General features: G+C 37.7%; 2 protein-coding genes and 2 long non-coding RNA genes across 4 annotated transcripts; all 4 read left to right on the forward strand.

Annotated features, from left to right (window-relative positions):
- The first annotated feature begins 962 nt into the window (after positions 1-962).
- LOC121262783 lies at positions 963-4,243 on the forward strand. The gene is made up of 3 exons (XR_005940170.1): positions 963-1,147; positions 3,806-4,115; positions 4,193-4,243. It is a non-coding gene; the product is annotated as an uncharacterized LOC121262783 (long non-coding RNA).
- A 5,053-nt stretch (positions 4,244-9,296) lies between these two features.
- On the forward strand, positions 9,297-11,055 carry LOC121262782 (protein FAR-RED IMPAIRED RESPONSE 1-like). Its single transcript, XM_041165381.1, has 3 exons — positions 9,297-9,422; positions 9,549-10,371; positions 10,935-11,055. The coding sequence occupies exons 2-3, from the start codon at positions 9,666-9,668 to the stop codon at positions 10,988-10,990; spliced, it is 762 nt and encodes a 253-aa protein (XP_041021315.1). The 5' UTR covers positions 9,297-9,422; positions 9,549-9,665; the 3' UTR covers positions 10,991-11,055.
- A 127-nt stretch (positions 11,056-11,182) lies between these two features.
- LOC121262142 (protein FAR1-RELATED SEQUENCE 5-like) lies at positions 11,183-11,884 on the forward strand. Its single transcript, XM_041164554.1, has one exon. It carries the CDS (start codon positions 11,183-11,185, stop codon positions 11,882-11,884), a length of 702 nt encoding a protein of 233 aa, XP_041020488.1.
- A 391-nt stretch (positions 11,885-12,275) lies between these two features.
- On the forward strand, positions 12,276-12,845 carry LOC121262784. Its single transcript, XR_005940171.1, has 2 exons — positions 12,276-12,527; positions 12,609-12,845. It is a non-coding gene; the product is annotated as an uncharacterized LOC121262784 (long non-coding RNA).
- The last annotated feature ends 9,079 nt before the right edge of the window (positions 12,846-21,924 follow it).

The following is a 21,924-nucleotide window of genomic DNA, read 5'->3' on the forward strand; positions in this document are numbered from 1 at the left end:
GGAAAAGAGACTGTAGGGATGGTGGTAAGCAGGGATGGTGGTTGTGTCCCGCCTGTGATTCCCGCCTACAGTGCTCTGTTAAGTATTCATTGTGTGTAAAGGAACTGTAGGGATGGTGGTAAGCAGGGATGGTGGTAGAGTCCCGCCTGTGATTCCCGCCTACGGTGCACGCGTTAGGGATGGTGGTAAGCAGGGATGGTGGTTGTGTCCCGCCTGTGATTCCCGCCTACGGTGCACGCGGTAGGGATGGTGGTAAGCAGGGACGGTGGTAGAGTCCCGCCTGCGATTCCCGCCTATAGTGTCTGATAAATGGATTGTTTGTGTGAATCATTTTATGAGAAAATGTTTTACGGTTATTTTGGGCCAAAATGGGATTTTTGGCGTGTGTTGGAAATAATCATTTTTCTGGGAAAAAATGATATTTTATGGCTAAATGTATTTTGCTATATTGTTGGTTGCATTAATGTATTTTTATCCCGAGAGTTGTTTGGTTTATACTTACCTGTGGTACCATTTTATGGTATCGCAGATTTTGATGCAGATGATGATGACGAGCCTTAGCTTGGCTCCGTTGGAGGAGTGATCTGGGATTGCTCCTGTTTAGTGAGTTATGTGTTTTTATCAATTTATGTATTTACCTTTTGTATTATATTTGGGATGACTGTATATTTATTTTTTTAAAGATAAATTGTGTTAAATATTTGTATTTAAATTCTGGTACTTATTTGACTATCCACTGCGTTATTTTATTTGTACACTGTTGCATGTACACACACTGGCACTTCGTTGGGATGTGTGACCGTGTTGTCACCATCCTGACGTCACGATTCCCTTGTTTTTTTTGTACGTGGGAGTCGGGGCGTCACAGAAAAGTTAACGGGAAACAAGAATTTCCGTTTGCCATCCGTTTGTATTTTACGAACCTCGAAGGTCGCCACACTTTCAACCCCTTTAATGGCTTCATCTCCTATCAATAACCCCACTCTCTGAAGCTCAAGCTCTCTCTCTCTCTCTCTCTCTCTCTCTCTCCCTATATCGTTCTTATTTTTCGCTGCTATCGAGCCATTGTCGCTAGTCCAGTTGCCGCCTCAAGCTTTGCATGCCGCTGTTTTCTTCTTGGTTTAAACTCCTGTTATTTATAATAGAGGTAAGGTTCTCCTACCAAGTGACGAGTTACTGTATATTTAAGTGGGTTTAGATTATCTGGGAGTAGAAATTATGATGGCTGATTTTTAATGCAACAGAAATGGTCAGTTGTGAGGATACTCAGCATTAGAGGAGTTCATTAAAACAGATTTTGGGTCGATTTCTAAACGAAATTGAATAGGTTGTTATTTCAGTTGCTAGAAATGTATGACTAGATTAGTTGGCAAATATGGTTTTTCTGAATTGAAAGTGAAGAGGTTTTTGTTGGATGATTTTGTTGTGGGCTGGCTGTGTTAAAATGAAACTGGAGTGTGGTCTGAATTGAGATTGGTAAAAATGGATTTTGGTTGACGTCCAATTGGACATTTTTCTTACTAATCGAGTTGGGATATGGTTAGAAAATCTAAATTTAGCTTAATGCAATTTTTTTCTAGGGAGAAAAAATTTGAGCAAACTGTTGGTTATTTTTGTTGCGGAAAACAGAGTTTCAATACAATTTGATTTTTTTTTTATTATCGTTATGTATTTAATTATTAGATGATTTTTAGGATATTCATAACTGGATCCATAAATAAATCAATTTGGTAATAGATATCCTTAAACATAATCTAACACCTCAACACATATCCAATTAAAATATGTATACTTGATATAATTTATGCTTATAAGACATGAGATTATGCTGATCAGGTTAGATTTAGTATCTGGTTTAGTTCAACCCATTTATATTAAACAGGCTGAAACAAGTTGAAATGAGTTCCGTTCAAGTCAATCTAATATTATGTAAGGTACCAAACCAGAAACAATAGAATTCAAGAGAATTGTTCAGTAACTCTACTCTCTCACTCACAAATCAGAACATAAAATCAAGAACCACTTTATTGATTCTTGCCAAGGGTTTTTGAGGAACCCTAAACCTCCTTACAAGAAATGAAGAATTTCACTAAGATAGTTCGATACCAGCTCTGCTGATTACAACGCTATTTATAGAACTAAGAAGGAGATTAAAACGTCGTCGTTAAGAGCCAGTCTGTAGTGTTCAGACAGTTATTTCTGTTACGCGTTGCTATTGATCAATACGCACCGTTTCACTTAAGTTTTGTTATTTCTGTTATCAAATGCTACGCACTGTTTTGTTCCTTATTTCCTTTCGATGCCAACTTCCCTTCTGCATACCAGCTACCATGACATCCCACCTTCTGCACCTTACATATTATTAGTTTATTAAATGAGTTATGCAGATGACCTGACACTATATATTTATTTAAATGGATAATTTTAGGATTGAGGTGTTTGATATGTTTAATTAAAGTTGGATTAGTGTTGAGTGATGTGGCTGTACTCCCATAACTTCATTGACATGAACCTGACCTATGCACTTGAATTGCCACCCTAGCCTCATTCTTAGTAGAAAATGGTTGGATTATGTTGAATTTATTTATTTTAGAAATAGAAAAGAAAAATAATAAGAAGAAACAGTTTAGGGTATTGGATAATGATATAGTTTGGTCTGATTGAGATACAATATTGTAGAATCAATACCACTGAAGTTCTAGAAGAAAATCTTAGAAAAATCTTGGTTAGGGTGGGGCGAAGTCGGCCTTGGAGATTGCACGTATACCAAACAATGAAAGTGGTTTGGCCTAAAGGGTTTGGAGGCTAGAGAGTTGGAATCGAGTAACCACGGTGAAGCATCTCTAGACTGTGTGCACCAATGATTAACAATCTATACGGCTGAAATGGGTTAATTATTAGAGGCTGTAGCTTTTTTAAGATCATGTTTTCTTCATTGTGGGGAAAGCGATAAAACCTCACTTTGTTATATTATTGACATCTTGGATGTCCATAATTAAGATATTTGGAAGATGATCTTGTCCTCAAGTCTAGCCTTGATTTAATGCCAAATTGATAAACCTTGTTGACATATCAGATTAAGTGTGGCCTTTCATAGGACTGGTATGGAAAGCCATTGAGGACAACACTTTCACTCACTCTTAAGCCTAATAACTCTTTTTAGAAAAGAGGATAGTACCCCATAATTTTATTAAGGAGCCCTCACTTGTGGCAAAGGAATTTTAAGTCTAATAACTCATGTCAAGGTAGAATCACTTGGAAGGTTGCTCCTAGTAATTATAAATTCTTGGTCTGTTTAATGCTTGGGAAACTTTTTACATCCAAGTAATGAGGTGAACTGGCATGGGGGTGGTTTGGTTTCCAGAGCTATCTCTTGGCATGCCTCATTCTATGACTTGCTATACATGGTAGACTTACTACTCGTGGATGGCTCCTAGAGATAGTCCTTAATTGGTCATGTCATGTTCTTTGCAATTCTGCAGTGGGGTGAAATCATGATCTGTTCTTCAATTGTCCTTCTCCTAAGTGGATAATCAGTCATCAGTTGCCCCGTTGTGATAAATTACCAAACCTTGATGAGTCTTCCTCCGGAGGGCCACAAATATTTCAGTTTAGGCATTAATTACTCACCATTATTATGCTACAAAATCAGGGGAAGACATATATTATTGTGCTTTGAAGCTGTCTCGGGAGGAATTTTGCGGAGCACAAGCCATATGGATATATTGAAGCATAGAATTTTCTAATTTTCTTGAATTTGTTAATTGGAGTTGATGCACATTGTTTAATTTATTATTCTTAACAGGTTTTTGACAAGAGTATTGTTTTACAAGTTGATGGGGAAAGGGAAAGATAAAAAATCTCCAAGGCCTCCCAGCATTGCTCCATTAATTCAAGTATTGTCGTCTTACTCCCAGCTTGTGTTCTTTGAACTTATATTTATTTATATCTTTAATTGTGTTTATAAATCTATTGTTTATATTTTAGGAAATACCAAAAACATTTTATTCGGATTGGTCGAGCTATATGCATGGTTATTATGGAGCTATGCCACCTCCATTTTTTCCACCATTTTTTCCCCATCCAAATACCCATCACTATCCATGGGAGGCCAGGTGATAAAATTTGGGTTGACATTTTTTTGTTCAGGTACATGATGCTTACATTCATGATCTCATGTTGCAAACTGCAGCAATTGTTGGCCCGACCGTTTATATCGCCAATTCCTTAACCTATTGCATTCTGTTGAGTATTTGGAGTCTGGTTCACGCCGCTCGAGCGAATACAAGTCAGAGAGCTTCGCTCGAAGAGAGCTCGACAGACTACTCGAGTAGAAGCAAGTCAGAGAGGTTCGCTCGATGACCGCTCGACTCACGGCTCGAGCGGAGGGAAGTCAGAGAGCTTCGCTTAAGGAGTCGCTCGACTCACGGCTTGAGCGATTGCGGGAAACAGGTTCACTCGACGCGGGCTCGACACGCCGCTCGAGTGAACATCATTAATTATGCTGTTTTAGGGTTTCCGCCGTACAACATATATATTGAGTTGTTGTTTGACTTGTACTGTATGACAGTGAACAGTAGCCGTTCTACACCATTGTATTGTGATTCCTCAAGTAATAAAAATCCTCTGCAGCTCTCGTGGACGTAAGCAATTTGCCGAACCACGTAAATACTGTGTCGTGTGTGATTGCTTGTTTTTCTCGTGTCTATATTCACTTTATTGTCATCGTTTTTTCATAACAATTGGTATCAAGAGTCAAGGTTAGGGTCTGAGAAATACGATGGCTGGAGAAGAAGTGAAAGTATCGGGGATCGAGAAGTTTGATGGCACGGATTATGGGTATTGGAGGATGCAGATAGAGGATTACCTCTATGGGAAGAAACTCCATCTTCCATTGTTGGGGAAGAAGCCGGATAGCATGTCAGTTGCTGATTGGACTCTGTTGGATCGACAGGTCCTGGGGGTTATTCGTCTAACCCTGTCGAGATCCGTTGCACACAACGTCATCAAGGAGAAGACGACTGCGGATCTCATAGCGGCTTTATCAGGTATGTATGAAAAGCTGTCAGCAAACAATAAGGTACATCTGATAAAGAAGTTATTTAACTTAAAGATGTCGGATGGTACGTCTGCTGCACAACATCTGAATGATTTCAATACTATCACAAATCAATTGTCGTCTGTTGAAATTGAATTTGATGATGAGATACGTGCACTGATACTATTGGCATCGCTGCCAAACAGTTGGGAAGCCATGAGGATGGCTGTTATCAATTCTGCTGGTAAGTCAAAGTTGAAATATGATGACATCCGTGACTTGATTTTGGCTGAGGAGGTGCGTAGGAGAGATTCAGGCGAGACCTCAGGTTCGAGTTCAGCTCTGAATGTCGACTCTCGGGGGAGAGCACAAGACAGGAACTCAAACAGAGGTAGATCAAAATCAAAGAATAGGGGCAAGAGCAAGTCAAGAACTGGTCAGCAGGCAATTTGTTGGAATTGTGGCAAAGCTGGCCACATAAAGAAGAATTGCAGAAATCCCAAGAAGACAGAGAATGATAGTGCCAATGTGGTAACTGAAGAATTACAGGATGCACTATTGCTTGCAGTTCATAGTCCAGTTGATGACTGGATACTTGATTCAGGGGCATCCTTCCATACATCTTCCCATCGGGAGATAATGCAAAACTATGTTGCAGGTGACTTTGGAAAGGTGTATTTGGCTGATGGAGAAGCTTTGAACGTAATTGGAATGGGAGACATCGACATTGTACTCTCTAACAAGAACAAATGAACCTTGCAAAAGGTCAGACACATTCCTGAGTTAAAGAAGAACCTCATCTCTGTCGGGCAACTTGATGATTGTGGTCACTCAGTGGTGTTCTCAGATAGCACCTGGAAGGTCACCAAAGGGGCATTGGTACTGGCTCGGGGTAAGAAAACTGGTACACTCTATATGACTACTGGTTTGAATAACACTATTGCCACTACCGTTGTAGAGAGCACAGCAGACTTGTGGCATTGCAGGCTTGGCCATATGAGTCAGAAGGGCATGAAAGAACTTCTGTCTAGAGGCAAGCTACCAGAACTGAAGTCAGTTGATCTCAGTATGTGTGAGAGCTGTATTATGGGGAAACAGAAGAAGGTCAGTTTCTTGAGGAGTGGTAGAACACTGAAGTCAGAGAGACTGGATCTTGTGCACACTGATGTGTGGGGACCTTCCCCAGTGGCATCCCTTGGAGGTTCTCGCTACTATATTACATTTATTGATGATCACAGCAGGAAGGTATGGGTATATTTTTTGAAACATAAATCTGATGTATTTAATGTGTTCAAAAATTGGAAAGCCATGGTTGAGACTGAAACAGATTTGAAGTTAAAATGCTTGAGGTCTGATAATGGTGGTGAGTATATTGATGGTGGGTTCAAGGAGTACTGTGCAACTCAGGGTATCAGAATGGAGAAGACCATTCCTGGGACACCACAACAAAATGGAGTTGCTGAACGTATGAACAGAACCATAAATAAGCGTGCTAGAAGCATGAGGCTGCACGCTGGGCTACCACCTACTTTCTGGGCAGATGGAGTTAGCACTGCAGTATACTTGATAAACAGAGGGCCATCAGTTCCTTTGGATTGTGGATTGCCTGAGGAGACTTGGAGCGGGAAAGAGGTCAAATTTTCTCATCTTAAAATATTTGGTTGTCTTTCTTATGTTCTTATTGATTCTGATGCTCGTAATAAGCTTGAGGCCAAGTCAAGGAAATGTTATTTCATTGGCTATGGAGACGAGGCATTTGGCTATCGTTTCCGGGATGATCAGTGTCGGAAGATTATAAGAAGCAGAAATGTGATCTTCAATGAGAAGATTGTGTACAAAGACAAGTCTAGTACAATTGCTGAAGAAGCAACTCAGGAGTTTGAGTTTGTGAGTTTGGATGATCTACCAGAGGTCACAGTGCAGTGCAGAGATGTGAGTGACGGGGAGAGTGGGTCCAGCACACCCATTCCCATTATTCCGCAGTCAGATCCAGAGCCGTCCACTCCAATAGCTGCAGTTCGCAAGTCAGGTAGGACTATTCGTCCTCCACAGCGTTTTTCACCTTCTTTGAATTACATTTTGTTGACAGATGGTGGAGAACCACAGAGTTACTAAGAAACCTTGCAAGATGAAAATTCTAGCAAGTGAGAGTTGGCCATGAAGGATGAGATGGATTCCTTGTTAGGGAATCAGACATGGGAGTTGACAAAACTTCCATCAGGGAAGAAGACATTGTACAACAAGTGGGTGTACCGGGTGAAAACTGAGCATGATGGCAGTAAGAGGTACAAGGCCAGACTTGTTGTAAAAGGCTTTCAACAGAAACAGGGCATTGACTATTCTGAGATTTTTTCTCCTGTGGTAAAAATCACAACCATCAGGCTAGTTTTGGCTATGGTTGTTGCTGAAGATCTATTTCTTGAGCAGTTAGATGTGAAGACAGCTTTTCTTCATGGAGATCTTGAAGAAGACATCTACATCCACCAACCTGAGAGGTTTGTGGTACAGGGAAAGGAAGGTTCAGTTTGCAGATTAAAGAAAAGCTTGTATGGCCTGAAACAAGCTCCCAGACAGTGGTACAAGAAATTTGATGGTTTCATGTGTAGTGCAGGGTACAGCAGATGTCAGGCAGATCATTGTTGCTATGTCAGACAGTTTGACAATTCTTTCATTATTTTGCTGCTATATGTGGATGATATGCTCATTGTAGGGGCTAGTATTGATGAGATCAATAGTCTGAAGAAGCAGATGTCAGAGCATTTTGCAATGAAGGATTTGGGAGCTGCAAAGCAAATCCTTGGCATGAGAATTGTTAGAGACAGAGTCAGAGGCACTTTGAGACTCTCACAGGCTGAGTATGTGAAAAAGGTACTCAACCGGTTTAGTATGGACAAGGCCAAGTCAGTTGGCACACCCTTAGGAAGTCATTTCAGACTCAGCAAGGATCAGGCACCAAAGTCAGAAGAGGAACAAGACTATATGAGTAAGGTTCCTTATGCCTCAGCTATTGGGTCATTTATGTATGCTATGGTTTGCACTAGATCAGATATTGCCCATGCAGTGGGAGTTGTGAGTAGATACATGAGTAATCCTAGAAAACAACATTGGGAAGCAGTGAAGTGGATTTTGAGGTACTTAAAAGGCTCCTTAGAAACGTGCTTGTGTTTCTCAGGAGAGGGCTTAGAGGTGCAAGGCTATGTAGATGCTGATTTAGCTGGAGACATTGATAGCAGAAAAAGTACCACAGGGTTTGTTTACACTCTGGGTGGTACTGCAGTTTCATGGGGTTCTAATCTATAGAAGACAGTTTCTTTGTCTACTACAGAAGCTGAATATATTGCAGTTTCAGAAGCTGCAAAAGAGATGGTTTGGATACAGGGCTTCTTGGAGGAATTGGGTAAAAAGAATCAGAATAGCACTCTCTACAGTGACAGTAAGAGTGCCATATTCCTTGCCAAGAACCCAACATTTCATTCCAGGACTAAACACATTCAGATCAGGTATCACTTTATACGATCATTGTTGGATGATGGATAGTTGCTACTTGAGAAAATTTGTGGAAGTAAGAACCCTGCTGATATGTTGACAAAGGGTGTTACACTTGAGAAACTGAAGTTGTGCGCAACTTCAATTGGTCTTCTAGCATGAAGACAGGAGCTGTGAGTTGCAGAGGTGGAGGATATCATGTTTGAGGCAGGGGCGACAATGTGAGTGTACCAGTCTCCAAGTGGGAGAATTGTTGAGTATTTGGAGTCTGGTTCACGCCGCTCAAGTGAAGCGTCTAGCCGCTCGAGCGAATACAAGTCAGAGAGCTTCGCTCGAAGAGAGCTCGACAGACTACTCGAGCAGAAGCAAGTCAGAGAGGTTTGCTCAATGACCGCTCGACTCACGGCTCGAGCGGAGGGAAGTCAGAGAGCTTCGCTTAAGGAGCCGCTCGACTCACGGCTTGAGCGATTGCGGGAAACAGGTTCGCTCGATGCGGGCTCGACACGCCGCTCGAGCGAACATCATTAATTCTGCTGTTTTAGGGTTTCCGCCGTACAACATATATATTGAGTTGTTTGACTTGTACTGTATGACAGTGAATAGTAGCCGTTCTACACCATTGTATTGTGATTCCTCAAGTAATAAAAATCCTCTGCAGCTCCCGTGGACGTAGGCAATTTGCCGAACCACGTAAATACTGTGTCGTGTGTGATTGCTTGTTTTTCTCGTGTCTATATTCACTTTATTGTCATCGTTTTTTCACAACACATTCAACCCTGGAAGTTCAAGACATGTGGAACAGGTTGCAGAACTCACCTCAGATTCAAGGCAACGTAATACTGCTGAAAGTGGAACTCGGGATAAATCAAATGTGAGGGATGAGCTTGATCAAGAACAGGTAATAAATCAATAAATTGGAATCTTTACTCTCTTATTTTTTATTTTTTATTTTATCAATAATATACAACAATTGTTTCTAATGTGGCAATTTACTATGGTTTTCCAACCTATGAAATTTTTGTAGGATTTTGGTGGATTCAAAGAGAAACATGTAGATGAGGGCACTGCTGAAGTGGCAAATGATGCTGCACATCATTTAAGGGCGGAAGAGGAGGTGGATAACGATAGGCGTGAAAATTTCATGAATGATGGGAAGAACAATGATAGTCTTGAAGAGCCCAAGTCGGGGATGTTGTTTAGTTCCAAGGAGGAGCTTTTTGCTTATTATAAACAATATGGGAAACAAACTGGTTTTGGGGTCATGACACAAAGAAGTAAAAAGGAAGTGGATGGGAGTGCCAAATATTTAACGTTAGGATGTGCTCGTGGTGGCAAGGCACAAAATCGAACATCCAATGTTTCTAAGCCACGTCCAACAACAAAGACGAATTGTAAGGCCAAGAGTAATGTGATGTTGGTTGATGGATCATGGCGTGTGACTCCAGTTGAGAATACACACAATCATGCACTAAATTCATTCAAGTCGAAGTTCTTTAGATGTAATAGAAATGTTGATGATGTCGTTGAGAGGCAGTTAGACGAAAACGATGAGATTGACATACAAATGAATAAAAGTTTCGACGAGGTGGTTGAGCTCAAGAATATTCAATTTATAGAGAACGATTGTCGAAATTCTATTGACAAAACACGACACCTTCAACTTGGTAAAGGAGGCGCTAAGGCACTATGTGAGTATTTTGAGAGAATGCAGTACAAGAATGATGGATTCTATGTCATGATGGATTTGGATGATGATTCGAGACTAAGAAATGTTTTTTGGGCCGATGCACGGAGTAGGGTAGCGTATGAATACTTTGGAGATGTTACGTTTGATACGACTTACCTGATTAAGAGCATTAGCATTGGTCTATGCATATGTATATGCAAAGTCATATTTGCATAATATGGCCCTAATATCCTCTACATTGGCTTGTGCATATCCAAATATTTAGCTACCTATGAATAGTATTTATCCAAATTTGGATAACCACTATTCACTCTACGAATCATATTTTAATCATTATTTCTCTCTCCTCCCACTCTATCACAATCCTTTCATTTTCTCCCTCTTTCAACAACACAATAAATCTTCACTTGCATATTCATTTTATTATTATAATATATTATATATTTTTTTTTCATTTTATTATATTTTTAATATAATATTTAAAAAAATTATATTTTTTAGTATTGCATTTGTATGATTAATGTCAAATGTATGTAGTGAATGCTAATTGCAAAATATATATAAAAAATTGATTTTAGCAAAAAATTAATAATAATAAAATAATAATATATTATTATTATTTTGTCTCAAATATGCATAAGCCAATGTGAGAATTTTGCTTGAATGACAAAGTGGATATGCAAAAGAGGTGATTTTGCATATGCATAAACCAATGCTAATGCTCTAATAGTTACAACATGCCCCTTGCACTTATTTTGGGTGTAAACCACCATGGTTAGTCAATCCTTTTAGGAGTAGGATTGATATCAAGTGAAGATACAAATACTTTTGTTTGGTTATTTCAAACTTGGTTGAAATGCATGGATGAGAGAGCTCCGAACGCTATTATAACTGACCAAGATAGGGCTATAAAAAATGCAATTGCAATCGTCTTTCTACAAACCCGACATAGATATTGTTTGTGGCATATTATGAGGAAACTGCCAGAGGAGTTGGGTTCCCATGCTCAATATAGTCATGAATTGAAAAGTGCCCTGCAACAATGCGTTTATGACTATCAAACTTGTGAGGATTTTGAGAAGTCTTGGGATGTATTACTTAGTACATACAATTTGCATGATCATGCATGGCTACAAAGTTTATACAGTGAGAGAACATATTGGGCACCAGTATATTTAAAAGATGTGTTTTGGGCTGGAATGAGTATAACACAACAAAGCGAGAGCATGAATGCATTCTTGGAAAATTTGGTGGATTCAGGGTCTACGTTGAAAGAATTTGCTGATAAGTTTGATAATGCATTGAGGAAGAAGGTTGAGAATGAGAATGTGGCGGACTTTAACTCGTTCAAGTACACAATTCCATGTATATCTCATTTATATGTTGAGAAGAAATTACAACAGTTGTACACTAATTCCAAGTTCAAAGAAGTACAACAAGAGATAATGAGGATGATATATTGTAATTCTCATCTTTATAAAACAGAGGGTGCAATTTCAACGTATCAAGTGTCCGATCAAGTACATGATGACTTCATCAAACCGGTTACATTTTCAGTTTACTTTAACGAAGATGAGTGCGAGGCAAAGTGTATATGTGGATTGTTTGAAATGAGAGGAATTTTGTGTAGACATATTCTTACTGTTTTCTCTGCCAAGAATGTGCAATCGTAGTGGACCGGTGGAGGAAGGATCTAAAACGAAGATATACTTTTTTACAAACCAGTTATGATGACTTGAGTGGCAAACCTGATGCCCACAGATATTCCTGTTTGTTAAAGAGATGCTATGAAGTATTAACAATTGCATCGTCAAGTGATGATCATTTTGTTGATATGATGTGCAGTTAGATGTGATGGATGAGAAATACAGTATGGCAAAATTCCACTGATGTCACAACGGGAAAATAAAAAGGGTACTCAGTTCTCATGTAATTAGTGACCAAGGCAGGCGGCCAGTGAAGAGGATGGTACCTAAGTAAAGAAAGTCGTGAAGAGGTTACAAACAGGGAATAAGAAAGCATATGACAACAGAGTTGCAAACGAGAGAAAAGAAACAGGTCAAAACATACCTATGCTATGATAATTTGTCATGCTTTATGCTTGGTTATGCTTATTGTTCAATTATTAATGAAGTAGGCTTGATTATGTTTATTTGTTGTGCTTGTACATTTTTTGAAACTTTAGACATGTCAAGCGACTGAAGAAGGTATATTGGAAACATGTGGAGCTGCATTGGATATGGACAAAGTTTTCCATCGGGGGTTGAGTCACAACATGGTTGTATGATTGGAACACAACAAAGTGTTATCACTCGGGTATACATATGATTATTCAAAGAAATTTGGACATATCAAACTGGTACTATGATATTTACCCGTCTTTATATTTGACTACAGATGTACTGTAGGAGAGATGGTAACTTCTGGCAATTGAAGAGTTGGGTCTATTTAAAATTATGCAACTTCTGCTTGTGATTTTTGGGAGCTTTGTCAGTTGCTGCTTTGCTGGGTGTAGCTTAGGCTTGGTTGCAACCATGTTTTGTTGGAGGCTGCTTGTTACACAAATATTTTTATTCGTCTGTCTTGATGTCCATCGGATTAAAACTAATGGATAACATTTCACTCTTTCTATGATTTCTGATTGTTATCTGTCATTCATTTTGTTCATTGCTTTGGTGCAATCTGGATTTGTGCTGCACCCGAAACCAATGCATTGTGTATATTGTTTCAGCTTTTTTATCGTCAATGTTCTGATCAATTTGTACTCGGACAAACAATATGACAATTTTCTGTAGTTGACTGGGTAATCTTTCCCCTTATTTATAATAACAGAGGTTATCATAAATTACATGCTACTCTGAAAGTGCATGGCACACCACTGAAAATACAGGAAAATAACACCGCAAAGGGCTGTGAAATATAAACAAGATACATTTATTTTTGATAAAATAACAAGATACATTTTAGTGTGGTCACAAGTCTGGCACACAGTTTCAGCACAGTAACAGTAGCATACACATAGCAACATACATATTAGCAAGGCAAATTGGGTTTTAATGCACAATGAACAAGATGAATTAGGGCTGATCGGGAGCTGATTTTAATCCTAACATGAAATAATTTATCTCTTGTCCTCAATACAAGCCTTTTGGACGGTGCTTCGCCCACGGTACCATCGTATCGTTAGGCATAATTGATCTTTTTTTTGTTGTTATTTTTTTACATGTATTTTTTAACACTTTTAAATATTTAAAAAAATAAAAAAATCACAATATTATTAAAAAATACTTCCTTAATCATTAAGTAAAAAAAGAAAAAGAAAAATCACAACGATAGAATAGAGCGGTGGATTAGAGTGGTGAGAGTAGCATTTTCCTTATGGTCAAACTGATTTTGGAAAGGCATGCAGCGGTGTTTTGTCTTGGAAATGAAAGTAGGATACTGTTAAGTATTTTTATTTTGTATTTTGAAAGTGTATAGTGTCATTGTTCATGATTATTTTCATTTGAGTTAATGGTAGTGTGAATTTTCTTTTTGGATGATAGTTTTTTATACAAAGACTTTGGGTGTGTTTGGCTAAAGAATTAGATTTTAAGAAAATTCTGAGAATCTTTTTTGGAAAATTTTGAGATGTGATTTTTATTAGGTTTTGTGAAGATAAATAGGTAAATCTGAATAATTTTTTTAAAAAAATATATTTGTATTTTTAAAGTCGATGGATTGAGTTGAAAAGTTGATTGAAACAATAAAGTTGAAATAGAAAACTTCTTTGAGATGGAAAGATGCTTAAATTAAAGTTGAAAATTTTATTTTAAAAATTTTAAGGCTTCGTTTGGAATATAAACTCATCATTACAACTTTTTCAAATTTCAATATAAAATATAATAAACAATTCAATTTTTTCAAATTCTATAATAATAATAATATTAAAAAATAATATTCTAACAATATTTTATAATCTCAACTCAACTAAATTCAACATCTAAACGCAACTTAAAAATTGATGAAACCAATGGATGCAGAGAACACGAACTGTCGCTAGAGCAATATGATCGTCGATTACTTGAAATTTGTAAGATTTTGTACGTAGTTTCTGGTAAGTTTATGATTTTCCTATATATAAAAGTTTTTTTTCTGACTAATCACCGCCGGCTGTAGCCGATCATGCAACTTGGAATTTTGTTTTTAAGCATTTTTTGGTAACTTATTAAATTTGAAATTTGTTGTTCTGGATGCTCTTAAATTTTGGTTCGCATATGGAAAATGTTATCTGTACTCACATGACAATATGTGCTAACGTGTAGATATACTGAAAATTATAAAATTTAAAATTTGAATTTAAAAAAAAAAAACTGATCATAAAATGAATATTGTATGTAAATTATAAGTACAGATGATGCTACTCTTCCCATATTAACACTATATTACAAAAAAAACCTAATAAAAAACAAACGAAAAAATTAACTATTTACATCTCATGTGATATAAGAACAACCCGGTTTATTACACTGTAATAAAGATTTAAGAAGACGTAAAGTAAAATACTTTCTTATTCCACAATGATCAATTATCAAGGACAACGTATTGCAGGGCAGCTAGAGTCTAGAGATAAAATCAAAGGAGTAAGTAATTAAACAAGTTTGCCCTCTTGGTGTGTCCCTAATATAAATTGTACTTTTTTTTTTTTTTTTAATTTCAAACATAAACATTTTAAAAAAATATAAAAAAAACCGATACACTAGTTATAAAGTAAACCCTAGCAGAGCACGGAAAATGATAAAAACCCTCGCAGACCAAAGGTCAAGAGAAAAGGGAAGAAGCTTATGGAATTAAAGTGAAAAATAAAATGTAAAGTGTTAATTACATCCATGTATAGTAGCACTATTTATAGGAATACATGAAGAAATAAAATGACATGTGACTATCATGTGATACAAAAATGAATAAAGTGAATAAAAGAACAGAATTATAAGAAGATGAAAATAATAAGTCTAATTCTTGATACCCCTTTCAAGATGGAGTGTCTATAGAATGAACTCCCATCTTGAAAACTAAATGATGAAATTGTTGAAAACCAGTTAACACATCAACAAGTTGATGACTGGAAGTTAGGTGAAAAGTCTTGACAATGCCAGCTTGAATTTTCTCCTGAATGAAGTGATAATCCAGCTCAATGTGTTTTGTTCGTTTATGGAAGACTAGATTGACAGCTATGTGTAGAGTAGCCTGACTATCACAAACAAGTTGAGCACTATGAGGATGAGAAATACCAAATTCAGACAAGAGAGTGAAAAACCTAATGATTTCACAAGTGGTAGAAACCATGGATCTATACTCAGTCTCTGCAGAAGACCTAGAAACAGTGGTCTGCTTCTTTGTCTTCCATGAAACCAAAGAATCTCAAAGGAAAACACAATAAACACTTGTAGATCTTCTACTGTCAAGATAAGAAGCCTAATCAGAATCAACAAAGGCTTTGAGGGATTGTATTTGCAACAGGAAAGAAAAGACTATGGCCTGGAGTGGCTTTAATGTATTGTAAAATTTTGTAGGCTGCTTGTAAATGAGGCTGCCTAAGCTGAGCCATGTATTGGCTAAGCCTATTGACAGAGTAACATAAGTTTGGCTGAGTTAGTGTGAGGTAAAGAAGTCGACCTACACGTCTTCTGTAAATTGTAGGGTCAGGCAGTAAGTCTCTCACATCCTTACTCAACTTAATGTTTTGTTCTATGGGAAAAGCAACTGATTTATAAGCAAGTAAACCAGCATCTTGAAGAATCTCCAAAGAATATTTTCTTTGACACAGAGAAATACTAGCAGGAGACCGAGCCACTTCCAAACTAAGGAAATATTTGAGTTTACTCAAGCTCTTAAGCTTAAACTTCTCATCTAGCAAGGACTTTAAAAACTCAACAGATTTCATATCATTATTAGCAATAAGAATATCATCTACATAGATAAGAAGGGTAATGAAAGGGGAACCCTCAATCTTAGTAAAAAGAGAATAATCAGATTTGGATTGCTGAAAACCCATATTGAGTATAGAAGTTGAAAACTTGGAGAACCACTGCCGTGAGGCTTGTTTCAAGCCATAGAGTGATTTATTCAATTTGCAAATTTGAGCCCCCCCTTTTATATGGAAACCAGGAGGTAAGACCATGTATACTTCTTTAGATAAATCTCCATACAGAAAAGCATTATTCACATCAAGTTGTGTAAGATGCCAACCTTTCACGGTAACAATGGCCAAAAGAGTTCTAATAGTAGCCATTTTAGCAACAGGTGAAAACATTTCAAAATAATCCAACCCTTCAGTTTGAGTATAACCCTTGGTAATTAACCTTGCTTTATATCTTTCAATTGAACTATCAGCACGATACTTAATTTTATACACCCATTTGCAACCAATAGGCTTCTTACCAGGAGGTAAAGAAGTAATAGTCCATGTATTATTAATTTCCAAAACTGTAATATCAACTGACATTGCATCTCTTCAATGAGAGTGTTTGACAGCTTGATGATAGAACTCAGGTTCAGTATCGACAGAAATGGACATGGCAAAGGATTTGTGTGAAGGAGAAAGATTAGCATAAGATAAAAAATTAAAAATATCATATTTGGGAGATGAAGGCAAAAATGAAGAAGAACCTGATGAATTAGAAATTATTGAAGGATCTTATGTAAAGTGTAGAAGAAGAATTGCAATGAAAATTCTGCAAGTAACCAGGTACCTTTCTGATTCTAGAAGATCTTCTAAGAATATCAGAAAGTAATGGAACAGTGACAGAAGGCAGTGGAGAAGAATTATCAATAGAAGGTGAAGAATCATTAGAATGAGAAGTTGAAGAACCAACAGATGGTGAAGAATCATTTGGGTGAGAAGGTGAAGAAGAACTAAGAAATGAATCAACAGAGGATGTTGTAGAAGACACAGTTAAAGAATCTAAAGTTGAACATTCAACTGGTTATGAAAAATAGAAGAAAAATTAGTATTGTTTTGAGAAGTAAAAGGAAAAATATGTTCATGAAAAACAACATTTCTTGAAATAAAATATTGATTTGTTTTTAAATCAAGAAGTTTGTAACCTTTTATGCCAAAAAGATAACCAAGAAAAATGCAAGTTCGAGCTCTAGGATCAAATTTGGTTAGAGATTTTTGTAGAGTTGAAGCAAAACAAAGACAATCAAAAGTTCGTAAATGAGTATAAGAAGGAGAAGATTTGAATAAAAACTCAAAAGGAGATTTATGATTTAAAGGAGGAGTAGGAAGCCTATTAATGAGGTAAGTTGCTGTTAAAACAACATCACCCTAAAATTAATAGGCAAATGAGACTGAATCATCATTGTTCTAGCTACATTAAGAATGTGTTGATGCTCTCTCTACAATAGAGTTTTGTTGAGGAGTCTCAACACAACTATGCTTATGTATGATGCCTTTAGAATGCCAAAAAGAAGCAAAGAAAAATTCAGTGCCATGATCAGTGCAAAGTGACACTATTTTTAAATGAAATTGTGTCTTAACCATTTTATAAAAAACTCTAAAAGTATGTGAAACTTCAGATTTATGTTTAAGAAGATAAAACCATGTAGCACGAGTTGAATCATAAAAAATAGTTAGACAATATTTGTAACCTTCAACAATAGGTACATCATATGGTCCCCAAACATCACAATGAACAAGATCAAATGGGGCAGTAGAGATATGAACATTATTAAGGAAATGTAAATTCCTTTATTAGCTAAAGGACAAATCATGCAAGGAGTGCATGGAACAGTCAATTTAGGAGCAAAATTATTCACAAACAATATCCTAGAATTAGAAGGATGACTAAGTCTATTATGCCAAAGCTCATAATTAGAGCATTTGGAAGAAATGAAACAAACATGTGAAGATATTGTTTTAGGTAAACAAGCAGCATATGTACTAAAAAAAAATTAGGTTTAGAAATAGAAAGGCCTGATTGTTGCAGTATATAGATGCCTCTTTGTAATCTACCCACTCCAATCAGCCTCCAACAAATCAGGTCCTGTATTAGACATGTGTTAGAGGAAAACAAAAAACAGCAAGTTAGTGATTGTGTTAACTGCTAATGGATATTAATTTGAATTTAAAATTTGGAACACATAAAACATCATGTAGAACAGGATGTTCATAAATAGACACAGAACCAATGTGTGTAATAGACACATATTGGTCATTACGAAGTTTCACAAAGGCATTAACAAAACTAGTAATGGAAGTAAAACAATCAATAGAAGTAACCATATGATCAGTGGCTCCAATATCAAGAATCCAAAAATTGGAATTAAAAGTAACAGATTGAGTAACAGAAAAAGCATAATGAGTATTATTTCGAGAAAAAATAATACCAGAAAAATTATATGACACAATTGCATTGACAACAGAAGGAACTTCATCAGCATATTTAGAAGGATGAAGCAAATTTAGAAGCTGTTGATACCGATCCTAAGTCAAAGAAAAAGGAGAAACAACTGAAGAATTGGTATCACTGAGGACAACATTATTAACCATAGACTGTTGCCTCTGTTTCGGTTTGTAGCTTGGGGAAAACCATGCAACTTGTAACACTTTTCAACCATATGACCAGTAATTCCACAATGCTTACAAAATGGTCTATCCTTTTAGAAAATGATTTAAAAGATCTGGTTGTATCATTTTGAGAAACAAAAACATGTGAGTCAACGGAGGAGAGAGGAACTTTGTTCATCTCGTAAAACGAGAGAAAAAACTTTATTAAGAGGTGGCAGGGGCTCCATAAGTAGAATCTGTGCACGAGTAGGTACAAAAGATTCATTCAATCCCATCAAAAATTGTAAAACAAGTTCCTGTTAAGCATAATGGTTCAACGTTTGGACAACTCCATAAGACAAAGCAGGAAAAGACTTGTAATTAGTAAGTTCATTCCAAAGTCCTTTAAGACTAGTAAAATAGTTACTCACAAAAAGAAAACCTTGAGAAAGAGAGGAAATTGATTTTTGTAACTGAAAAATGTGAGATCCATTTTTCTGAGAAAATCGTTCCTTTAGATCCGACTAGATCTCACAAGCAGTTGTAATATACAAGATACTAGAAGAAAATTCAGGAGATACAAAGTTTAATATCCAAGATATCACCATATTGTTACATTGGAGCGATGGAGAGAAAAGAGAATCTGTTGAATCCAAAGGTTTAGTAATGGATCCATCAACAAATCCAAGCCTATTCTTTGCCGAGAGAGCGATAGTCATCGAGCGAGACCATACATGGTAGTTATCACCGAGAAGAGGTTGTGTAACCAAGAGAACACCAGGACTGTCACTAGGATGAAGAAAAAAAAGGAGAAGTGGCATCCTCGGAGATGGATTTATGAGATAGCGCCATAGAAGCAAGATAAAAGGGCGTCTGATACCATGCAAAGTAAACCCTAGCAGAGCACAAGAAAGGGTGAAAACCCTAGGAGACCAAAGGTAGAGAGAAAAGGGAAGAAGCTTCTAGAATTGAAGTGAAAATAAAATGTAAAGTGTTAATTACATTTGTGTACAATAGCACTATTTATAGGAATACATGAAGAAATAAAATGACATGTGACTATCATGTGATACAAAAATGAATAAAGTGAATAAAAGAATAGAATAATAAGAAGATAAAAATAATAAGTCTAATTCATGATACTAATAGTTACTTCTTTAATCATTAACTAAAAAAATATTAAAAAATAAAATAAAATATATGAATGGTCAAATTGAGAAGATAAACTTAGGGGACATAATATCATTTTCCATTAAACATACTCAATGGAACGTCAAATACAAGAAAACCAAGACATGCAGATCATCAAGGTAGTCTTCAAAGTTGGTAGAAGCCAAGGTGTTTCCAACCTTAATGACAAATCGGTATCTAACATCACCTTGTTAAGGTAGTCTAGTGGAATAACCTCATTGTCTACTGTGATGTTATGTTTTGCAGCAAGATCTATCATATCTTAAATTTCCTTCAATCCTCCATGGCACTTCTCACAACCATTTTCCTTCTTGTTAAAACAAATCTTATTAACCCTACAACTATAGATGAACAAGCTTATGGAATTCCAAGGTATAACATAAGGAAAAGTAAGTGGTTGACCTAAAAGGAAATTACCTATAAGCATAGGAAAGACTGGTAGCTCAAGCGGCTTTTCTGGTGCACCCAACATAACAAGCTTTCCATGAGACTTTAACAAACCAATTAAGGGCAGAATGGAATGTGATACTGTTTCTAGTATACCATCAAACATGCCCAGCCCATCCCCTTAAAATGGCGTCGTTTTGGCCCCTTTAGTGAAACCTTATATCCCCCTCTCTCTCTCTTCTCCCTCTCTCTCTTCCTCCCCGCATTGTCTCCCATTCACTCTAGTAACCTTCCTCCTAGCCTGTGAGCTCTGCACACTGCCACCGCGTACCCATCCGTTCTCGGCACACGTCATCGAGCTCGGACCCTCCTCTACTACCTCTCACCATCGCACATCTATCCATTCCGACCCTCGCCTTGCATCATCAGTGACGGGGCGGTTCGGCCTATAAATAGGCCAAACCCCCCCCACCCACCCCCCCCCCCCCCACCACAAGCATCTCTCCTTCACCCTCCAACGGTCACTCTCATAGACCGTCTCAGCCCCTCCCTCCTCTCCTAACTCTCTCTCTCTCTCTCTCTCTCTCCCCCTCATCCTCTGTTTCCCTCGATTAATGCTCCTTGGTTACCACAATCCGCCAAATGCCGGAACACACACCACTCGTAGATCCTCCGACCACCACCCATTCTCCTCATCTCTCGATCTCATCTCTCTTAGATCCCTCTCAATCTCTCTTTCTCTCATTTAGGGTTTCTGCCCTTACCGTCCCCACTCTAACACACTCATATACCATCGTAGATCCTCACCTCTAGATCACCCATCGACCACCACTCACACACCCACACTCTCTCTTTGCCATCCTCCAAAGGGCTAGGTCACTATGCCATGCTACACCACCCACAACGGGCTCCCCTCCCTCTCGATCTCAGTTATCCCTCAGTTCTCCCTTATCCATTTCTTATGCTCTCTTTCTCTCCCTTTCACCCTTTCTGTTTTGACTCCTTCGTGGGCACCAGAGCTTCTTCGCCTCTCTCTCACTTTTACCTTGCCTCAAACATCCCCTCCATCTTTGTGAGCCACTACAGTGACTCTAGCCCCACCTCTGCTGCCACCAGCCTCCCTTCCTTGTCCCTCTTTGTCCTCATCGCTTTATGCCCCTCCAACTTTCTCTCTCTAATCCTTAGTCCTCTCCTTTTGAAGACATAGACCGTTGGCCACCTTGCCTTAGTCATCCCTCCCTCTAGGCTTTTGTCTCAACTGCCTGAACGTAGCATTGGTTTGGAATCATAGTTGTTGCTTTTCAAAGCAACAGATCAGTTTTAATAATCCGCCTGCATTGTTTATTCCACTGTTCACCAACACCACTACCCATGCGACCACTAGGTCACTTGTTGGCGGTAACTCCCACAACTAGCCGTGAAACTTAGGACTCTTCGATCATTCAGGAAGTTTTCCTCCACGCTGTAAGTGGTCCTTAGTACTAACCTTCAAAATAAATGTTGGTGGAAATTGTGAAATTATGATTTGTATAGTTTGGTTATGATTCTATGTGGTGGTCGAAGGCCCCTGTGAAGTGTTGGGATTGAAATTATAGTTTGGTTATG

Source organism: Juglans microcarpa x Juglans regia, chromosome 4S, assembly GCF_004785595.1.
Source record: "Juglans microcarpa x Juglans regia isolate MS1-56 chromosome 4S, Jm3101_v1.0, whole genome shotgun sequence".
Lineage (NCBI taxonomy): Eukaryota > Viridiplantae > Streptophyta > Magnoliopsida > Fagales > Juglandaceae > Juglans > Juglans microcarpa x Juglans regia.

Bases quoted from the DNA above. Each gene is read 5' to 3' on its own strand.
- LOC121262142 (XM_041164554.1), top strand. From the start codon at position 11,183: ATGAGGAAACTGCCAGAGGAGTTGGGTTCCCATGCTCAATATAGTCAT.
- LOC121262782 (XM_041165381.1), top strand. From the start codon at position 9,666: ATGAATGATGGGAAGAACAATGATAGTCTTGAAGAGCCCAAGTCGGGG. The intron at 10,372-10,934 runs TTAAGAGCATTA...AATGCTAATGCT, and splicing joins GTTTGATACGACTTACCTGA to CTAATAGTTACAACATGCCC.